Consider the following 24,051-nt stretch of genomic DNA (forward strand, 5'->3'; position numbering starts at 1 on the left):
AATTTTTAACAACACATACGCAATAGCTCATAGCATGATGCAAATCGTCCATAGCACGAACTTGTCACAAAACATGCAAGACATTTTCCAAAAAGAAACACGAAAACCTCTTTTTTTCGAGAAAACAAGCTTAATTAATTTTCTTTCGCCATATGCATCTAAACGACCCATAATAATTATAGTGACATTCTAGAAAAACATAGAGGTCATATGTATTTTCTTTTTTATCAGGCTTGAGCACTCAAAATCATGTTTTACGCGCCAAAGGATGTTTGATAATCAATTAAAATAGCATTTAAAAAAACAAAATGGGATCGATCGTCCCATTCCTTTCATGTCCAAAAAGATCAAATCGAATCCAACAGGTCCTCTCCCATTTGGCCTTATAAATTTTCTCTAATTTCACAAAGTCTTGTTACGTCAAAGAAGATGAAACGAGGTCTCATATTACACTAATGACAAAACCGAACATTGGCTCTCTATATCTCTAAAGGTACAACCTACTTCCTCAATCATGATGCAGACTTCGAAGTAAGTTTGATCCAGTTTAGATGTATCATAACATCTAACAGAGAGTAAAATTTGGCTTGCAGCTTAAAATTTTTCTTTTATTTGCGCACATAATTTTAAAACTTTAGTTTGTTTTACCTTAAATTAGAGTTGAAGGAAATTAAGGACAAAATCCTACTTCTGGTGCACACAAATTTAATTCAGAGCTGTGTTGCCATATAAAAAATTAAACAAACGTAAAGGGTTCAGCCAAATCACATACTCCTGTCTGCTTTAAGTTTAGATCACAGATAAAGATACCTGAGAAAGTGGTTATAACAACCTTCTCGTATTGTCCCTGAGAGCCAAAGATAGCTACCAAAAATCGAGCTTGGTAGGGGGATGAGTCAATAACCCTAGACGTATAAGTGCAAGCCGAGGCAGAATAAAAGGATCCTTTGATGAGTAACATGATGTGAGACAAAAAGTTCTCTTGCTCGTGATAGTTCTGAGGAGGAAATGCCACCAGCTGCTTATCAATGAAGAGTGGTGGGTGACTCTCCCCTTTTTGTTGAAAGACAAATGCTGCCCACCCAAATCAGCCCAAAGCTTGCAGGTAGGATTTTCGAAAGGGGGGTGTTACGAAATACCATAGTATTACAAAGGAAAAATGTTCTATAAACGAGAAAAAAGATAAGCAAGCGCCATCTAAAAAAGCACACGTTAATAGCATTGTCACTGTTGATGTTTTCATAGAACTAACGGGACCTTCTGGCCGTTGCCACGCGGAAATACTAATAATAACAAGAATGTTGTAAAATAGCAAGAAATAGGTAAGAAACTGGAAGCAAATTGAGTTGCCAATTTAGCTTTTTGCAACCCCAATGTAATTAATGTGATGATCATGCAGTTTTTCATCGAAACACTTTGTCAATACATTTATGTTGGTAGTAAGTTAAAATTTCGCATACTAGAGAATTTGGTTCAACTTCAGGCATTTCATGAAAAGAAATAATTAAAGTTTCTGAGAAATGCACGTTACTGCAAAAAGTTATTCTTAAACAATTCCTCAATGCAAAAAAAAAAAAAAAAAAATATATTATACCTGGGTTATATTGGACGAATCTTTTGAAATAAGTCCAGAGCTTTCATAGAGTAGACCGGACAATTTTGAATGTAAACTATATATGTATACAGAGCCATCTTCCGTTGTAACTCCTAGCAAGTATGGTCTTTCTGCGTGGAAGTCAAGGAATGTTACTCCTACTGGAAACTTGAATACTTTTTCTGGATGGAAAGCATTCTTAAGGCTGTATAAACACACTAGTCCACCTCCATCAAAATCAGGTTCCTCTGAAGTATAAAACGTTTGTTAGTCACTTATTATCACTAATAAGTAAACATGGATTGTTTACTTATAAACAATCCATCACCTAAGTAAATTCCAGCAATAAGTGACGGACTATTCATTACCATGCAGTAAAAGTAATGAATGGAACAGACTAAGAGCTGATGGTACTATCTAAAAATAATTAAAATCATTCAGCTTTTATGTATTTATCTTGTTTTAAAAGATGTATCCAAGCGAAAAAAAGAGTTAGAAAACATCTTAAGAATATATTACACATAGAAAAGTTATTGCAATCTGCATCCCTTAGCTACTAGTTCCCACTTAAAGCATCAATTAGGCATGTACAACCTGCATATCCCTGCAAAATGAATTTTACTTTAAATTCATTGGTTTCAAAATCAAATTGGACGGTGGTACCAGAATCGAGGATATAAAATCAGGGATAAGCATCTTGTAAATTTCATCAGTCACGAAATCCAAGATAATCTAAAATCGAGGATATACAGCTTATAATTCCCACAGTTCAAGGAAGAAAACTGGGTATCCGTCTTCTCCGAAAATACTTTGTTTACATACGATCAATCTCACCTAAGGCCTATTCATAATGGGATTTTACTAATACGGAGATTTAGTTGGCGTTATTTTTAGCCAATCAGATTTTTTATAGGAATTTCTAATTGGCTGAAATATTCTATGAAAATTTCTGATTGGCTTACACTATCACTAGTTAATTCCCGACATTCTCACTAAAATAGGCCGAGAACAAGCCAGAAAAAAATTGAGAAAAAGATTTAGATAACCTAGCTTTCTTGTTAATGATAATAAAACAATCACAAACAAAAATATCATTAATTAAAAAGGTAGATAATGACTCTCAGAGGAACATTTATTGATAGTGAAACAAAATCAAATAGAAAAAAAAAGGAGTGGCGAGAAGATTTACACGCCTCAATTCCAAATATTTACCAATACCCGAGTTAAATAAATCTTAACAGGTGTACAAAGCGGCTGCTATCCAAAGATCAGTGGCACCAATAGGAGACGGGGGAATTTGCACACCTTTGTTTTTTGCCACCCCTATATATATTTTGAAAAAAAAACTTTCTTAGTATTTCTATTGAAAATACCTTTTTTTTAAATATTTCGTTGGAAAAAGAATAAAAAAAATCCACTCTCCTCCAAATTTAGAAGAGATATTTTGTCTCACCGCCAAAAAATTTGTTTGTATGCTTTAGTACTACTGTCTGGAATACATTAAGATCTGAGATTTATTTGTCTAAGATTTTTTTAATTTTCTCTGAACAAAAAAGCAATAATAAAAAAGGAATTTATCACTGGAAACCAACTCCAAAACTTAAAAAAAAAATTATGCAGAGAAATAATTCCTTAACAGTCGAGAGCCCTTAGCTACCACAAAGGTGTAATTTTATTATAGTAAAAAAGCTGTTCTTATCTTTTATAATGATACTTAAAAAGTATGTTATCTACAATACTTGACTTCCTTTTCCATTTTAAGTGAAATTCCCACGAGTAACTGATTATATTCAATTGCTGAGCAGATTAATAAGTAATTTTTTTTTGTCTTGCCAGACCCAAATCCAACGAGTAAATCCTTTTATCTTATATGTTCTTACTGTCTTTAGTATTTCCTGTTACTTTTTAAAAGCAAAGTCCAAAACCGAACAACTAAACCAGTAAAAAGTTGTTTGATCTTACCAGACCCAAATCCAACTGCCAAAAGATCAAAGTACTTCGGATTCCAGACTAGAGACCGTACACATGTCCCAGATGAGTTAGTTTTTGTTCCTCGAACAGCATCAGTTGGTATCACAAACCTCCATAAGGGTAACAATGTTCCTTCATTCTCTCTGAAATCGTCTGCTGCGTCTTCAAAATACTTGAGATCTAAAAATAAATGTTCTTATTCGGTTAAGCAATTAATAAGTGTAAATTGATTTTTTTTTTCGTGTTTATTTCTTCCTTTTGCCTACCGACATCAGGATTCTTTCCACTAGCTTTTCGATATTTTTTTTTCTTCGTCTATGTCTACTATACGTTTGGCTTCAAGTTCTTAGAGGCTATTTATATACGTTTTGTTACACCTTTACTTCAAACAAACACAAACAAAGCCAAATATAATCAAGCTCTAACAAACGTATAATTTAACAGAAAAATAACATTCATATAATATTAGAATATTATAGAATATTAGAGCCATTCCCCTATATACTCTTTTTGTGAAATCGTATTTTTTGTTAACAATACTACCGCTACAACTGCTACTACTAGCAACCCACCCTAGCACCAAGCTGCCTGAGGCTAACAAAGCTACGCATGCTCCTCTTCCATCCCAATTTATTCAAAGCCTTCCTCTTTACTACCTCCCTGGAAGTTCCCATGTCTCTTAAAAATTTCTTTATGACATGTTCTCATCCCAACCGTCGACAACTTGCTTTCCATTTAGCTTTATACGGTTGGCCGAAATGGACAATCTTTGACAATCTGTCATCCTTCATCCGCAGAGCGTACCCTAGACATCCCAATCTTTCTTTCATTATTATCCTTGAAAGTGGGAATGAACAACAGTTTTCGTACAGCCTACTGGTTGAAATACGGTCAGTTAGCCGGGTACCCAGAACAATCATTAGGCAACTTCTTTGGAAAACATCTAACAAACCTTCATCCGCTTTTCGGAGCACCCATGCCCCATAATCATATTTGACCGCTGTCATCACTATCGTCCAATATTCTAACCTTGGTTTGCAGACTTATCTTCTATTCTTTCAAACTTTATAAACTGTGAATAAACACCCTGAGCCTTGGCTATGCAACTTTTAACATCCTCATTGCTCCCACTGTCTTTACTAAAAATACTACCAAGGTAAGTCAAGCTGACCACCTAATCAATCTTTTCGTCGACCAATATCTCCTTTTTATCTTCACTTATTTCTAGACTTAGCGACTTAGTCTTCTTAAAATTAATTTTCAAGCCTATTCTAGTATCATGAACTCACAAAACCTCAAAAAATTCTTTCAATTTCCTCACACTTTCATCTAGGTTGCTTAATTCTTCAGCATAACACAAGTCCAGGAGAGTTTTTCTTCCTGTTTGATTCCGTGGTCTCCCATTGCTTTTCCTTTTCCTATGATCCTTGAGACAAAGTCCGTCAAAATATATAAAGGAGGCTGGTATACCATACAAGGATAAGACCTTTGCTTAAGCTCTTCTATCAACAGAATTGAACGGTTGTTCATAATTTATAAAGCTGAGGACCAAAAGTCTTTGATAACTCAGGCACTTACCAACTATTAACCTAAGAGTGAAAATTTGGTCGAAACACCCTCTACTGTTTCTAAAACCGCACTCTTCTTTTCCTATCACTTTGTCTACAGCATCTCTCATATTACAATTGATTTTATGGCTAATTTAAACTTTAAGGAAAGCAAAAAGTTTTGAGAGTGTGGAGGAATTACGGGCCAAATAATTTTCGAATATATTTTTCTTTCAATTTGTCTTGACTGTTCGATAGGAAGCCTCATCTACACGCGAAAAATTGTATTCTTGAAGCAGGAAGTAGTCAATTTAAGTTAAATCCTTAAAAATCAATATTTTTTTTAATCCTTTTTCAACTTTGTATTTTCCAAGAAAAGTATTCTTTTTGTGTGGTTTCTAAGAAATTTGTTTTCAAACTTTGTTCGAAGAAAATTTTTCAAATCTGTATTTTCTAAGAAAACATTTTTAGTATTTGTTAGGTACAACTGACAAGATGAAGCTGCAAACATAATAGATTAAAAACAAACATCCTTACATATTTAATAATCCTTTATATCTAAATATATTTATTTTATGTCTTAACATTTGTCCTTTAAACATTTAAGAGTTTGGGGGGGGGGATCTTTGCAATTGAATGAAGTATTAATACTAGTTATGCTAAAGATTCGTGCATTTCTCCCATTGATCATTCCTAGGTACATTTTAAACCTGAAAGTATTCATTGCTCAGACCGAGCTTTAGTCCTCAAGCCTCGTAGGAGAATAAAATAAGACCAATAAGACAAATTTATTCACAAATCCATAATTAAAAAATCAAATTTAAAGCCCCCCCCCCCCCAACCAAAAGGAGTAGTTATTCGTGGCACACGGAAAAAAAGCATTTAATTACTTATCGACAAATCGTTCAACAATTGTTGTCAGAGTTGACATTAGTAAAACTATATGCATATTGAATTAAAAAAAAACAAAAAAAACATGAGCCATAGAATGAAAAGAGGAAAGTGGAGTAGAATAAAAAGAAAACTAATCGAGTAATGCCATCATCAAGAGAAAAATAATAAAACGAATCTAACTAAGCCAATAAATTTTTATCCAGTCCCTTAAAGTTGCCATATGAGTGATGTTCTCGAACCATTACAGGCTATACCATAAAATGCATTGCAGGCTATATCATAAAATGTATTGGATGTAACAATAAAATATGCTTGACTGCGTGTACGTTTCAATGGTATTTTTGTACACCTCCATTGCTAACCAACTCTCCTAAAAGAACTTAATCTTTTAGGTTTAATCTTCAAGTTCTTTGCAATTGTGAAGGGAGGAACAAGCTTTCAAGGAAAAGTGTCCCCTCTTTGAGCCTATGGGTCAGATCACCAATGAGTTTATCTCTATTTGAGCCCGAACCCATAAGAAAAATCCCATATTCCATAATAAAAAATTAGGTCAAATCCAAAAAAAAAAAAAAAAAAGGAACAAGCCTTCAAGGAAAAGTAACCCCTCTTTGAGCCTATGGGTCAGACAACCAATAGGTTTATCTCTATTTGAGCCCGAACCCATAAGAAAAATCCCATATTCCATAATAAAAAATTAGGTCAAAACCAAAAAAAAAAGGAACAAGCCTTCAAGGAAAAGTAACCCCTCTTTGAGCCTATGGGTCAGATAACCAATAGGTTTATCTCTATTTGAGCCCGAACCCATAAGAAAAATACCATATTCCATAATAAAAAATTAGGTCAAAACCAAAAAAAAAGGAACAAGCCTTCAAGGAAAAGTAACCCCTCTTTGAACCTATGGGTCAGATAACCAATGAGTTTATCTCTATTTGAGCCCGAACCCATAAGAAAAATCCCATATTCCATAATAAAAAATTAGGTCAAATCCAAAAAAAAAAAAAAAACGAAATACGATATTTTTAGACCACCTAGTTAACCTGATTGACTTTTCCAAAATATTCCCTAAGATACAGAATTTTTTATGCCTCAAAGATATAATACCATGTTCTAAACGAGTTTCACTTTGCTTGTTTTTTATACTATTTACTAAGGTAGAAAAAGTAGTTACAATTTTTTGCTGAAAGTTCACTGAGAATTTGTACATACTTATTCCCATGCCCGAGCTACCAATTACAACATTAAAAATAAGGAGTTGACAACTTCCCTAACAGCTAGGATACATTGGCGCAGCACCAATGGTGCTGCGCCACAGCATATTCAATTCAATTCTGCGCCACAGTATTAATAGCTTTAATACTAACAAAGACAACACGCCATTTAAAATTTTAACTCTTTTCTGCTTCAACTCTTATTAATATCTAGGGGATATTCAAGGAAAGGAACTTTTGTCTAATTCAACCTTTAATAGCCTTATTACACCATTCCAATTACTGAATCACGTTCAAAAGCCTTATTGAAACCTATTAGATTAATCATTTGCTTATTAAGCTTAAGAATTGAATACGCTGCAATTCTTTTTTTTATAGATAGAAAATTCTTAATCTATCAATTAGGATGAGCAAAAATCTTTCATGTTAGAGCCTTCCTTATTAGGTGCTATGAAATTGCAAGATTTTTTTGATCGTTCCTTTCAATTTTAAAATTACTCACTTAGAATTAACTTAAATCCGTTGTAGCAGAGTGGATTGATGCTTCGCTTGACACACGGGGCCCAGGGCTTGTTTCCAGCTGTCAAAAGGCTGGTTGACACTATCTGAACGGTGTTTAGTAGAGCACAATGCTTGTGCTTATTCAATAAGTAATTATAGTTAATTACAGTAGGTTAAATTGTATATGGGGCTTGATGAGAGTTATTCCACTTCCTAACATAATACAAATAGAAACCCTATTCGTCCTAAACGTTATTGAAAGATTAATTCATATTTACCAGTGAACAAGAAGCCTAGTGAACTGAAGACACAGAAAGATATCCATTAGTGCTGATGCTTACTTATGTTTTCCACTATTAAATATCCCAAAACTGAAATACATTAACCTTAGATTCTGCATTCTTGCTCAATAGGCATTCTAGCCCATTATCTGCTGTCCTTCTACCCTCTTGACTCAACCACCAGCATATCATTTTTTTTTGTCTTGTATTTTTTATTGAAAGAAGCCCTGGCCGGTCACTGCTTTGCATTTTGTCAATTAAGAGCAGTCTTAGAGACACACAAGACAAGTTAAAAGGCCAAGAAAAGCATACATAAATGATAAGTAGTGGATAGACTTTTGAATCATTTTACCCTGAGCAAGATCATCAAACATTGATTGACTGAGCATTCGTTCAATAACATTGGCTGAATGCTTCAGTCGTTGAAACCCTTCTGGTGTCAGTCCAGGTCGATTTGACAGTTCTGTTGATACTTCTTCAGGTGATGATTCTTCAGATGCAGGATCGGCTGGTGTAAAAGGTAACTGTTTGGATGCAGCACCTGACTCATCTTTTTTTCGTTCAATTTCTGTAAGAAAATTACTGATCGTTAAAAAAGAAGAAAATAGTTGCCTTCTGGAGGACAAAATAAACAGAAATTTTTTTTAGCTAATATACAAAAAATAACAAATGTTATAGCTGGGGGTCAATACGCCAAACAATGTATATAAACGACATATATATAAACCTTAGTTAGAGACCGGGACACCAGACACCCTCCACTTCCCAGTTCAAGATTTTCCGTGGATGACACAATGAAAAACTCTTTTATAACTCGAACCAGAAGTGCCTAAAAATTTAAGATACTTTAGAATTATGGGGATCGGTGACCCCCCCTCCTACTGGCTAAGTACTCAAGTTGGAGATCCCCTTTATCGATAAATCTCCCTTTAAGCACCACATTAATTAATTTCAATTCATCATTATACAAGTGGATAAGAAGTTCATCATGTTAAAAGGTGGAAGTCGAAACACAAAAGACTGGATATCTGATTGAAATAAAGAGAAGTTCTGCCTTCATTGTCTCTTGCGTTAAAAATTCATAAAATTTTCTGAATGTATGGATGACTTGAATTTCAGAATATAATCCCTAATGATTCACCACTGTCCCAGGTTGATCTACCGCCAGGCTCAGATATTAAAAAAAAAAAAAAAAAAAAATCTAACTTGCATATAAGAACATGGAGTTTTGGACTCTACGGATTGGGGTTTTTTTTCCAGTCTCAAGAAAGTGCTATGGGTCAGACGTAAGATCTCAACAAATACCGAAGTCAGAATCTACATAGCATCCATTCAAACTGTACTACTGTACGCCTGCAAAACATGGCCCCTAAAGGCTGTATAAGCTAAATCTCCGGACACGTTCAATCACCACTGCCTTCGCTATATACTCCGATTTAGCAGATTGCTCTAGAATTTCTAATAGAAATTCTAAGAAGTAATAATAAAAAGTAATAATAGAAAGTAATAATAGTAAGAAGCCACTGTGGCAAGACTGAAAACCTATCCTCTACCATCAAAAGACTATCTCAAATTTCTTGGCCACACTTTGTGCCGACCCAAAGGTACGTTATGTCTAGACGTCCTTACCTGTGGGCCAGTACCATCCTGGAAACAACATCAAGGAGGAGAGACAAAAAATATTTGGCAGAAATCCAGGGAGGACCTGGATACCGGTACTTAAAGATAAATACCAAAAATAAAACTCTGTCACTATTTGCTTTGTGCTATTCATTATTATTTTTTTTGCTGTCATTCCTAATACAGCATCCCCTTGCAAGATTAGGTTCTGGCAGGCTATTGTTACATTTTGACTTACGGTGAATTATTGTAATATTACCGCTAATCACTAAGAAATAAATCACAGAGAACAGTGAAAATCAATATTAAAGAAGTTATGAACGTGGGAAGATCAGTCAAATTTCAAGAATTCCACGAATGAATATTCTTGCTCATCTCCATCACTCATTGAAAGAACCTACCGAAGGGATGATAGTGTAGTACTGCCACGAATCCTTATAAGAATTAAAGTGGCCAAAGTAACGTTACTCACTTGCATTTATTTCTGGCTTAGTCTTCCTTCCAAAAACATCATAGGCTACTGCAATCTCGTAAAAATTTGCATTTGAAGAAAAAGATTTCACTACTGTGGTGACTGTTGTAGATGAAGCAACCTAAAAAAAGCTGAAAAATAATTTAAGAACTTTAAATTTAGATGTTGAATAGTTCAATATATATTTCCAAATATTTAAATCCAGAATTACATAATTCCATAAACTTGGTGGAATAAAAAGTAGCTTTGTATTTTTTTAACTGGTAAATATTTTTCTTATTAAGGTAAACAATAGTTTTTCAGTCAAACATTCCTTAGTATGCTAAATAATAGCAAGCGTTTGTGCAAGGTCAATAAAACTTCCACAGATTTTTCAGGATTTAATATTTGAGTTGATTCCTGCAAGTTCCTTTCTCCTGGTCCAATTACTTTTGTTATAATAGCAAATAGAGCTTGTTTAGAAAGCGATTGAACCCTAATAAAACAAACTTACTTCTAACACATTGTGATTTTTAAAATTCTTATAGTTAATGACAAGTATTTGGGATGCTTTAAGAATATGTTTTTAATATTATATTAACATTTCAAAGTGTTCATCTTAAAACCTGACTGAACATACTGCAAGTACTTAGAATTATTTCTTTAATATTAATATTATTTGTCGTAAAGTGTAAACTTTTTTAAACAGTAGAATGTATCTAACTCAGTATCAGGAAAAATAAATTTAAAAAAGGTCAGGTAAATGGTAGGAAGTTAGTATGATCATAAACTGATAAGTTGTACTATCTTGATAAATTCTTATTTTATTAAACTTTTATTTTTCAAGTAAATTAAAATTTCAAGCAATTTTATGCGAGTTTTAAACTGATGTGAAACGGAGATGTTGAAATTCTTTTATTAAACCTTGGATACCTTAAAAATATTTGATTTGCAAGCAGCCGGTCCTTAATAGAACTAAAAAAAATTTCTTTCTTTAAAATTAAAAAAAAATTCTAAAAAAATAAAAAAAAAATATGTGAAATTCATGGATTGAAACTCGACATCTTTTGTTATCACTAGAGACCTGTATAAACCATCACAGCCATTTCATATGTAACAGTCTATTCAAAGTTTTTCCGCTGTTATATTCAAATGCAATAAGCATGATTTTTTTTCTGGATTAGTAAGTCTATTTTATAGATAATAGTGGCCCAAGCTTAAAAAAAAATACCGAGAAAGTTAAAAAAGTATTCAGCATAAAAAAGAATGAAAAATTTTTATTCATCCCATGTCTCATATCTCGGTTAGAGAACCAATTCAATCTACTGCTTTTGAAGTTCATAAAAAAAATTACTATAGCTAATTTTGCCCCAATTTACTATAACTTGGGAATTCCTTAAGAGCGGATGAAAAGTCGACTACAGCTGATTCATAGCAGATAGCCAAAGTTTCTTCAGTAGATAGAGGGTGAGGAAGGAAGAGAGAGAGAGAGAGAGAGAGAGAGAGAGAGAGAGGGGGGGAGGAGAGAGAGAGAGTGCAAAGGGGAGAAAAAGAAGGGAGAGGGAGAAACAGGGACAGACAGACAGATTGAGAGAGACAACTTACTTTGTTTCTAATGATAGTGGTCTGTACACCTCTCTCACAATGGCTGAAAAGATTAACTTTGCTCGATCCGGCTTCAGCGACCTCTGACTCAGAATCACTCCCATCTTCACCCTTTGAAGCTTGTAAAAAATTTACATTGTTTGTTTCTTCTTCCCCTTGTGTATCGTAATAGCTTGCTTGTTGGCTTCCTGTTTCAGGCATACTTTCTTCATCTGAATCTATTGTGGAAGACTCCTGCAGTATTTTTGGTGGATTCGAGTGAATATTCCCTTTAAAATATTGAATATAAAACCTGTATACAAAGTTAATAAAACCATAGTTAGCACCGTGAAATCGCAGGCTTGGGTCTACGTTTATTCTTCCACTAATAAATTAGCTTTAAATATTATCTTGTTTCTTATATCTATTGATTCATTTAGAAGAGGAGAGGGAGCTCAAATCGAAAAAAAACGATTTTAAAACCACACTTAGTATTTAAGCTGAAGAATTATTAGAACTTAAAGAGGGGAGGGGCACCATCCCTCATCCAATTCTCCAGAAAAGAAGAAAAATAGCAATATGTCTCACAAGTAAATAAACAGTATCTAAAAAAAAGAAAAAAAAATCTTTCTTTCATTTCTTAAAAGAAATTCCGCCTGAGGAAAGTCGAATGAATTTGTTTTTATTACACTCTAGTTTTTCCTATGGTTCGGAATTCATTGAATAGCCTCAGTTAGGTTAAACACTATTTTAAGGAGTTTTGAAGTTTTTTCAAATCTAAAGGAAATTTGATCTTTATTATATTCAGTTTTACACTAAATACCTCATATACAATTTTATAAAAAAAAGATACCTTCTTCGCCTTCCAGGTACGCTGTTTCCTTATGCCTTTTTGTTACTGATTTCTGAGGAGAATTCTTCAAACTATTTGCAGTATAAGCCAGGATCGCTTTCCTGATAAGCATTGGATCATGATTGTACAAGACTATTGTAGGGTCAGGAGGCACGAAAACATATGCACTCTCAAGGTAGTCATATTGTATTATATTCCCTGGCAAATTTGGATTGCATACCTGGAGCCTGATTTTCACTACCCCCGGAATTTCCTAAAAATAAAAGATTTGAATCTTCAAATTTACTAGATCATAAAGCATCAGAAATAGCTCTGATAAAAAAAAAATAGTTAATACAAATATATCGTTTAATTGACACCGCTCTAGTTTTTTCAGAAAATACTCCATTCAAGTTAATATGTGACAAGTGCTAATGAATTTTTTGTCTTTTGGTCTCCGACATAAAACTAATGTATGAAAATTGGTAGATAGTAAAATTAGTTTTCTTAAAAATATTGATGTTGAATTTCAAAAAAGAAGAAGAAAGCGTAAATGGACAGCTTAAAACCATTATCGTATTATCAGCGATTGAGATCACCTTTAACCACTGATTGTAAATAGGGATGTAGCACCGATATCTTATCTCCCTGTTATAACGAGCTTTAATTTTTCCGACTCTCAAAACCAAGTTACCAAAAGACGTTGAGAATATACCAATTTCAAAGGCTCAAGATTATCAAAAACTTCCATTATAATTTTGTATGATAATACTAAATATAAGATTGAACTAAATCAGTTTGGTTTTAGAACAACACGTTTCATTAGCAAGATTGTCATATTTATATATATATATATATATATATATATATATATATATATATATATATATATATATATATATATATTTGGTGGGGGCGCTTCGCGCCCCTCCAAGCCGCCTCGCGTGCGCAAGTCGTTATACGCCATATTAGTTACGCGCCATTGTAGTTGTGTCCCTGTGTCCCACCTGTGAATATATATATATATATATATATATATATATATATATATATATATATATATATATATATATATATATATATATATATATATATATATATATATATATATATTTAACTATGTAAAACTTGCGAATGTACAACATTCTTGGCTGTCACATTGTCTGTGCATATAAATATATTGTCAGGTTTACCGACTCTTGAACATGCAGCATATAATTGTCCATGGGAAAAACAATCTGTATTCAGATCTATACCTCATTATTCTAATGATTGCCCTTGAGCTTTGTTGATGGTGATTGAGAATCAAGCATTCCCTGTGTCCCGGTCGTCATTTGTGTCCCGGTGTCCCAGTCTGTAATTTCTCTTTGAGTGTCGCGGTCGTCATTTATATTCCCTGTGTCGCGGTGTCCCGGTCGTCATTTTTGTCCTGGTCGTCATTTGTGTTCCGGTGTCCCGGTCTGTAATTTCTCTTTGAGTGTCCTGGTCGTCATTTATATTCCCTGTGTCCCGGTCGTCATTTGTGTCCCGGTGCTTTGTTGATGGTGATTGCTAATCGAACATTCCTTGTGTCCCGGTAGCTCTCTCTTTGAGTGTCCCGGTCGTCATTTATATTCACTATGTCCCGGTGTCCCGGTGAGTAATTTCGTCGATCAACAAACATGACGTCACTCGACACACAGACACACAGACAACTTATTTTTATATATATATAGATGTCCCGGTGTCCCGGTCGTCATTTGTGTCCCGATGTCCCGGTGTGTAATTTCTTCAATCAACAAACATGACCTCAGTCGACACACAAACATGACGTCACCCGACAGACCCACACACACACAGACAACCTATTTATATATATATATATATATATATATATATATATATATATATATATATATATATATATATATTTAAGCGTATATTTAATTTCTCAGTAGCCTTAACAGCCCAAAATTAAAGCACTTGCAAAGAAATTTAAAAAACGTCGTTTTTAAAATTTCTATATATATATATATATATATATATATATATATATATATATATATATATACATATATATATATATATATATATATATATATATATATATATATATTTAAGCGTATATTTAATTTCTCAGTAGCCTTAACAGCCCAAAATTAAAGCACTTGCAAAAAAATTTAAAAAACGCCGTTTCCTTTTTAAATATCACAAAAATCACAAGCCAAAAATGAAATATTTACATATTTTTAAAAATTGAAACCGTAATACCATGACATAAGGTCTATGATCTAAATTTCTGATTTTTTTTTTGTGAGCAAATGTGGAAACTAACCCAAGAATTTTATGGTAAAAATTAGAGCCCAAGACAGATGCACAGCCTAACAAATTGAAATTGTATCTGTTTTGATATAAGAAACAACAAATCGTTTGCATAAAAAGTAAAATCTTGGAACATGCACAAATTAAGTTCAATGCCAGACTTCCCTTTTTTAAATGACTCTTAAGGTTATATTATCGTTATTGATATAGTTATTACAAATATATTTTTTTTATCAGACCCCTGTTTAAGACAGAATTGACCGTCGGCCGACAAAAAGGTCAATAGTTATTTCTAAAAAAAAGTTTAATAATTTGCAAAGGCCACTATCAACTCTGATAGACATAACCTGATTAAAAGCCAATTTGTCCAAGTCTGTAAAATACAAAGAGAATGAAATAACAAAGAAGTGACATTGACGGACTTGACATTCCCCTGCGAATCGCCTTGTGGAAATCTTCTTTTCATAGCTCTTGCTTTTGTGCTGTAGAAAATTCCAATTTAGCGAATCGCCAAATTTCAAAATATTCACAATCAAGAGTAAAAGGCCTTTAAAAGCATGAAGAAAAAATCAACAGCTTGGAATAAACGCATATATTACTTCAAAACTTCAACACATACAATACTTTTTTTTTATTATTTCACTCGATCCTGCGAGAAAAAAAGATGATATACGATATGTAACCATCAAGGAATTTTTCCGCTACTACAGTCTTCTACCACGAAAAGTTATTTTAGACAAGATTATTTTTTTTTGAATTTGAATTTCCTCCAATTCAACTTGAAGAATTTTGCAGCCATAGCAATTTAACACCATAGAAAAGCATTATATATGTTTTCTTAGATATTCCTGCAGTACTAATCAGAACACTTTGAAAACGAGAAAAATTCTTACTTCGCACTGGTTATACATGACTGAAAGTACGACGGCAAAATCAAATAGAAAAATCAAGATTATTTTATTGTTATTGTATTTATTAATTTTATGCACTTTTTTATGCTAAGCGATATTAAACGATTCGCGGTTCAAGCATTTAAAAGCGATTTTTGTCTCATTTTCATCGTTTTTTCTTGCTCAGTAGGTTCAATATAGGGGGGGGGGGCTTCTGGGAGTATATAATCCCTGGTACTTTTTGTTTCCCTCCTAGATTTTAAAAATACCTATTTTTCAGGGGGAGTTTTAATTGAACAATATCATTTCTGGCATTTTTATTGGAATATTTGAAATATTGACAAACTTACCCCCGCCCTGGATTTTAAAGTAAATTATGCCCCCTTCCTTCCCAAAAATTCCTGAATAGACGCCACTGTTCTTGTCTCTTTCTTAATGTTTTATTGGATAATTTTAAAGACCACACTACTTCAGTGATAACTTCAAATAGGTATAAAATCATTTGATAGAAAGTAGTAAATTTCACAAACAAAACTAGATCACGTATGCAGTGACCAAAACGTCAAGTATTTATTTTGTGAAACTTACCACTGTCTATTCTATGATTGTAACCCTATTTGAACTTTTATTTGTCGTGATGTTTTATTGAGGGGTTTTATTTGTCTTATTATCCTTCTTTGTCGTCTTTTTCACTGTTGAGAGAGACCCTTGGATATAGTTACGAAATTTACCTCTTTTATTCAAAGTCCTGCGCTGTTAATTTTTATAAAACTTGGCAAAATCCTGAACAAATACAGCATGAAGTTGCAAGACTATGTAAAAAATTGAAATAAGGGAAGTTTAAGAACCCTCCCTGGCATGGACAATTGATGCAGGAATTTTAAAGGTATGGTTTGGTGCATTTTCGACGAAAATGTCTCAAATACCATAATGCAAAAGGAAACATTAGCCATTTTTGTCTACGTTAAAGTCTTTTGAAAAATTCCTCAAAATTTGACTTATTAAGCCAATTAATGTATTTAGAATCTTCGTGTCTTTAACCTAAACAGACATAAATAAGAAATTATGAGTACTTTTATAATAATATCCATCAAAACTTTTATTCTAAAATTATCTTTGGCCTACTATTTTTTAATTGCAGCAGCTAATGTGCGAAAAGACAAATATCAAGCGTTTTTTAACTTCAACAACAACTACTACTAACAACTCATTGCAGCGCCAGGCCACCTGAGGTCAACACAGCTACACACGCTCCTCCCCCATCCCAATATACTCAAAGCCTTCCTCTTTTCAACCTCCAAGGAAGCTCCTATTTCTTTTAAATCTTTTTTTATGACGTCTTTCCACCCAAAACAAGGAGGACCTGCTTTCCATTTAGCCTCAGACGATTGGCCAAAAAGGACAATCTTCAGCAGTCTTATCATCCTTCATCCGCAGAACTTGCCCTAGTAATCTCAACCTTTTTTTCATTATAGCCTTTGAAAGCCGGACTGAACCCCATTTTCCGTAAATAATATTGTGTGAAATTTGGACAGTCAGCTAGGTACCCAGAACAGTCCGTAAGCAATTCTTCTAGAAAACATCTAGCAAATCTTCATTCGCTTTTTGGAGCGCCCATGCTTCAGAGCCATATTCGACCACTGTTATCACTCGGGCAAGAAATATTTCTTGACAAATACTACTTAATACTCAAAATCATTCCTACCTCTTCTTCAATGAGGTTCAATTGCCTCTGAGTCCAAATATTTGCCGATATATCAGGCATAACAGTTGCAAAAGGTGCATCGGAAGCTAAACGGAGTCTATTCAAATACCCATGAATCATCAATCGGTCGATTTTCTAGATACAAAAAATCAGTAAGACTAGTTCACAATATCAAGGCCTGAATTATACAAGCCTCGAGGTCTAGATAAAAATCAAGGTATGGTTATGTATCGCTAAAGCTTCTTTATGGCTGTTGGATACATAATTTCCATAACCGGTTCACTTAGCAATCAGATTTCCTATGAATACAGAGGATATACCTCATTTGTATGTTAAAGAAGGTACACCTCATTTGCATATTAAAGACGGTACACCTCATTTGTATATTACAGACGGCACATTTCATTTACATATTTCCATGAAGTCAATTAATTTTCGGTAAACCATGGCAATGCACTGAATATATGTATATTTGGGTTGAATAAAACACCTTTATTGGAAATTATTATAAACTTAACCTAAATGTCTCAGGAATCCTATACTGTAATGTATGAACTATATATTCTGTATTCCCATGACAATTCTACGAAAAAATTTTTATCCGGGTAGAATGAAACCGGTTTACATTAACATAAGTTTCAAAATATAAGGCGAGATTTAAATATATTATTTAAAATTTGCTGAGAATAGAATTTTGATAACATGTAAATAAAAACTAAAAAAAAAAACTAAGTAAAAAAAAACAGAATTTGCTTTTCTAAACCAAAAAAAAATTATGATCAGTATATGTGTAACAGTTTGATTTTGTATTTCAAAAATACCAAAAGTGAATTTGTTTTGCTATTGGGTTGAAAAAATCCTCTTGTGATATTATATTTGACTGTGCACTTTTGTTATTGACTGTAGAACATGAAAAAATTGACTTTTATCACTGGAAAATGAAATATAATATGTTTGAACCTCACAAGTTGTTAACAAGATATTTTCAGTTACAATGAAAACACGTGTCTGCTATAACCAAACTCTAATATAGTGCTATCAAAAATCAAGTTAACTATTAGCAGAGCTGAACATAGGGCTATCAAAATCGTGTTTGCTATTATAAAAATTATTAAATCTTCTCAAATTTTATCAAAACCTTACATGATATTATCAAATTCTTGCACGATATTGCCAAATCCTGTTGAATATTACAAATCTTGTCTTGCATTGTCAATGTCTTGTGAGATATTGTGATAATCCTTCGGGGCATTACCTAAATCTTGAAAACTATAAACGGAATCTATAACGGTGATAGCAAAATCGTTTGTGTTACGATCAAGATATTATTAAATATTAAAAAAAATCTGGTATGGTATTATCAAAATATCTGATGTTACCAAAAATCTTGCACTATATTATCAAAATGTTACCTAATGAAAAGAGAAGTTTTTAATGCATTATCAAAAAATCAAGTGGTATTATTAAAATCCTGAAATTTATTGACAAAACTTAGCATGGTGCTGTCATAATAATGTTTGTTATTATCAGATCTTGCCAAGTGTTTTCAAATCTTGTGTGTAATTATCAAACAACTTGCGTTACATTATCAGAATCCCACATGATATAATGAAAATCCTCTATGATATTCTCAATCCTTTGCATACTGTTATCAAAAACTTGCAAGTCAAATAACAAAACCTTGTATAGTATTAAGAAAACCTTAACTGGTATTAACAAAATGTTTTCTTGTACTATCAAAACGTATCTGATACATCCAAATCTGAAATGATGTCATCTAAATAGGGTGTGCTATTAGCAAATTTAATTTAATGCGATCAAGTCATGTCTGTCATTGTCAATATTATAAAAATCTTGCCAAGTATTACAAAACTCTTGTAAAGTACTACCGAACTCTTGCATGATATTATCAAAATCTTGTCTGATATTATCAATTATGTCATTCTACATTAGAACATCAAAACCATTCATATTATTATCAAAATCAAGCAAGTTATTAAGAAAATCTTAAATGCTACTATCATAGTCTCGCACGTTATTAACAAAATATTGTCAGCTACAATCAAAACGTATCTCCTATTACCAAACTCTAGGATAGTGCTATAAAAATCAAATATCAAAATCATACATGGTACTATCATAATCCTGCAAGTTATTAACCAAATATTTTCGGCCACAATCAAAATGTGTCTGCTATTACCAAAATCTGATATGGAGTTGTTAAATCGTTATATAGTGCTATCAAAAACATGACTTCTATTACCAAGATCATTAAATCTTGTTAAATATTATCACAACGTTACATAATATCATCAAAGTCTTGTATGATATTACCGAACCCTGTTAAAAATTACAAAATCTTGAGACACATTATCAAAATCGCATGATTATATTATGACAATCATTTCTAGCACTACCTAAATCTTGCAATTATCAAAATATTATCTAATAATACCAAAATTTTGTACGGTATTATTAAAACCAAGTCAGATCCTATTCAACATCTTGCAATAAATTATCAGAATCTCGCCTGATTTAACGATAATCTTCTATTGCATTATCAAAACTTTATGTGGTATTATTAATGCCATACAATTTATTAACCACTTGCATTGTATTATCAAAATCTTACCAGGCTTTACCAAAACATTTTCTGCTACAATCAAAACGTGTTTAATATTGCCAAAATCTAAAATGGTATAAACAAATCATGTCTGCTATTGCTAAAATTTAACTTAGTACTATGAATTCGTGTCTACTATTAATAAGATTATCAAAATCTTGCCACGGGTTATCCAAATGTCGTTTGTTGCTCTAAAACTTCTGTCTGATTTTATCAAACATTTTGCGCTACATTATCAAAATTTGACTGGTATAATGAGAGCTCAGCAGATTTTGATAATAGCAAGTATGATTTTGTTATGGTCATAGAAGATTCTCATTATACCCGTCAGGATTTTGAAAATGTAATGCAAGATATTTCATAATATCAGAAAGACTTTGATAGTATCATACAAGAGTTTAGTAATAATTGATAAGATTTGAGAATCTTGATAATGGCAAACACGATTTAATCGCACTATGCTAAATTTGGTAATAGTGGACACGATTTGGATAGTCTAATGCTAGAGTGACAATATCAGACACATTTTCGTATTACCGGATAAATATTTTTGAAGATATCACGTAAAATCTTAACAATATCGTGCAAAATTTTGTTAAAAACTTGCTTTTTTTGATAATACGATGTAAAAATTTGATAATATCACAGATGATTGTCATCCATGTCGGAGTTTAATTATGTAGCGCAAAATATTTGATAATTTAAGGCAAGCTCTTGATAATATCAAACAAGATTTTGGTAATGCTTGATAATATTTTGATAGTACAAGACACGATTTTTCTAGTACCATTTTTGATTTTTATAATAACTTTCAAGGTTTAAGTAATGCCAGGACAGATTCTCATAATATCTCACAAGACTTTGAAAATGTAAAACATGGTTTTGTAATATTTAACGGGATTTGATAATATCCTACAAGACTTCGATAATATCATATACGGTATTGGTAATATTTGACAAGATTTTGATAATTTTGATAAAAGTAAACACGATTTTGATATTACTACATTAAGTTTCGTTAATAGGTAATATGATTTCGATATCACCACATTAGATTTTGTTAAAAACACGAAATATCAAATGATAAAACATGCAAGATTTTTTTAATAGCTTGTATGATATTGATTACACCATGCATGGTTTTGATATTATCATAGAGGATTCTCATTATACCAGTCGAGATTTTGATTATGCAGTGCGAGATACTTCAAAATATTAGAAATATTTTGATAATATCATACAAGAGTTCGGTAACACTTGGCGAAACTTTGATAACCTTGATAATGAAAAAGACGATTTCATCACACTATGTTAAATTTGGGAATAGGAGACAATTTAGATAACAATATGTCAGATTTGACGATACATAATACGTTTTGATATTTTCAGAAAAATACTTTTGTTAATATCAGATAGAGATTTCATAATACCATTCAAAATTTTTTTAATGACTAGTAAAATTTTGACAAAAATGTGTACAGTTTTTATAATATCATCAAGGATTTTCATTATACCATTTTGAGATTTTGACAATCTATATTTGACAATTTCAAGGAAGATTTTGATAACACTATACAAATTTCGGTAATGCTTGATAATACTTTGATAGTATGAAACACGATTTTGCTAACGCCATTTCGAATTTTGCTAATAACTTGCAAGATTTAGGTTTTGCCAGAAAGGGTTCTCAAAATATTCAAGATTTTGATTATACCATAGAGCTCTCATTATACCAGTCAAATTTTGATAATGTAGCGCAAAATGTTTGATAAAATCAGACAGAAGTTTTAGAGCAACAAACGACATTTGGATAACCCGTGGCAAGATTTTGATAATCTTATTAATAGTAGACACAAATTCATAGTACTAAGTTAAATTTTAGCAATAGCAGATATGATTTGTTTATACCATTTTAGATTTTGGCAATATTAAACACGTTTTGATTGTAGCAGAAAATGTTTTGGTAAAGCCTGGTAAGATTTTGATAATACAATGCAAGTGGTTAATAAATTGTATGGCATTAATAATACCACATAAAGTTTTGATAATGCAATAGAAGATTATCGTTAAATCAGGCGAGATTCTGATAATTTATTGCAAGATGTTGAATAGGATCTGACTTGGTTTTATAATACCGTACAAAATTTTGGTATTATTAGATAATATTTTGATAATAACTTGCAAGATTTAGGTAGTGCTAGAAATGATTGTCATAATATAATCATGCGATTTTGATAATGTGTCTCAAGATTTTGTAATTTTTAACAGGGTTCGGTAATATCATACAAGACTTTGATGATATTATGTAACGTTGTGATAATATTTAACAAGATTTAATGATCTTGGTAATAGAAGTCATGTTTTTGATAGCACTATATAACGATTTAACAACTCCATATCAGATTTTGGTAATAGCAGACACGTTTTGATTGTGGCCGAAAATATTTGGTTAATAACTTGCAAGATTATGATAGTACCATGTATGATTTTGATATTTGATTTTTATAGCACTGTCTTAGAGTTTGGTAATAGGAGATACGTTTTGATTGTAGCTGACAATATTTTGTTAATAACGTGCGAGACTATGATAGTAGCATTTAAGATTTTCTTAATAACTTGCTTGATTTTGATAATAATATGAATGGTTTTGATGTTCTAATGTAGAATGACATAATTGATAATATCAGACAAGATTTTGATAATATCATGCAAGAGTTCGGTAGTACTTTACAAGAGTTTTGTAATACTTGGCAAGATTTTTATAACATTGACAATGACAGACATGACTTGATCGCATTAAATTAAATTTGCTAATAGCACACCCTATTTAGATGACATCATTTCAGATTTGGATGTATCAGATACGTTTTGATAGTACAAGAAAACATTTTGTTAATACCAGTTAAGGTTTTCTTAATACTATACAAGGTTTTGTTATTTGACTTGCAAGTTTTTGATAACAGTATGCAAAGGATTGAGAATATCATAGAGGATTTTCATTATATCATGTCGGATTCTGATAATGTAACGCAAGTTGTTTGATAATTACACACAAGATTTGAAAACACTTGGCAAGATCTGATAATAACAAACATTATTATGACAGCACCATGCTAAGTTTTGTCAATAAATTTCATGATTTTAATAATACCACTTGATTTTTTGATAATGCATTAAAAACTTCTCTTTTCATTAGGTAACATTTTGATAATGTAGTGCAAGATGTTTGGTAACATCAGATATTTTGATAATACCATACCAGATTTTTTTAATATTTAATAATATCTTGATTGTAACACAATCGATTTTGCTATCACCGTTATAGATTCCGTTTATAGTTTTCAAGATTTAGGTAATGCCCCGAAGGATTATCACAATATCTCACAAGACATTGACAATTTCATTTCTAGGTTTGGACCAGCCTTAAAGTGAAATATTTATAACTCATATATCTGACATCTATAAAATATATAACAGAACATAACAATGAACATTATATATAACATACTATGGAATAATAACATATATCCATTTCCTTCATATACCATTTGAAAAAAAACTTAAACAAGAAAAAACAATTATTTTGATTTACATTTACATATGATGTAAAAATGCAAACATGTGTCAGGCACAAAGAATCTCATATGTTTTTAAACAAAATTTCCAAGAAAATACCTGCACAAAATCTCTTTTATTAGAATAAATGAAATATTCCCTGGTATATTTCTTTTGCCTTTGCCTTTCCGCTAGGCGCGTTTTTGGAAATGAGTCATCTTTATATGTGCTGTTCATAGTTCTATTCGGCAAAATTCATAAAATAAGTGAAGAGAATTCAAAAGGAGATTCACTACTCATTTCAGTTTTAACATATCCATTGTGACTGGAAAAAATTCTCCAAAATTATTTGTTTTTTTTTGTGGTCTTAAGTGCATTTTAGAATAAACTTTTATCAAATCGTATATGCAAAAATCGTTTTGCACACAATGGCACAAAAAAATTGGTAAAGTTGTTTTGGAAAAAATCCATTCTTTAAAATAAAATCCTGGTGA

The 24,051-nt window shown here is 32.1% G+C and overlaps 1 protein-coding gene across 2 annotated transcripts in view; it reads right to left on the bottom strand.

Annotated features, from left to right (window-relative positions):
- LOC136038053 (dynein axonemal intermediate chain 1-like) overlaps positions 1-24,051 on the bottom strand; it is a 63,735-nt gene that overhangs the window by 27,532 nt on the left and 12,152 nt on the right. For both annotated transcript variants that reach the window (XM_065721006.1, XM_065721005.1), the window contains exons 2-8: positions 17,380-17,514; positions 12,505-12,757; positions 11,673-11,941; positions 10,089-10,209; positions 8,349-8,564; positions 3,557-3,745; positions 1,595-1,842 (exon numbers count right to left, since the gene is read on the bottom strand). In XM_065721006.1, coding sequence (XP_065577078.1) covers positions 1,595-1,842; positions 3,557-3,745; positions 8,349-8,564; positions 10,089-10,209; positions 11,673-11,941; positions 12,505-12,757; positions 17,380-17,499 — 1,416 coding nt within the window. In that variant the 5' untranslated portion in view covers positions 17,500-17,514. The remainder of the gene's footprint in view (positions 1-1,594; positions 1,843-3,556; positions 3,746-8,348; positions 8,565-10,088; positions 10,210-11,672; positions 11,942-12,504; positions 12,758-17,379; positions 17,515-24,051) is intronic.

The sequence above is a fragment of the Artemia franciscana genome, chromosome 17 (genome assembly GCF_032884065.1).
Source record: "Artemia franciscana chromosome 17, ASM3288406v1, whole genome shotgun sequence".
Lineage (NCBI taxonomy): Eukaryota > Metazoa > Arthropoda > Branchiopoda > Anostraca > Artemiidae > Artemia > Artemia franciscana.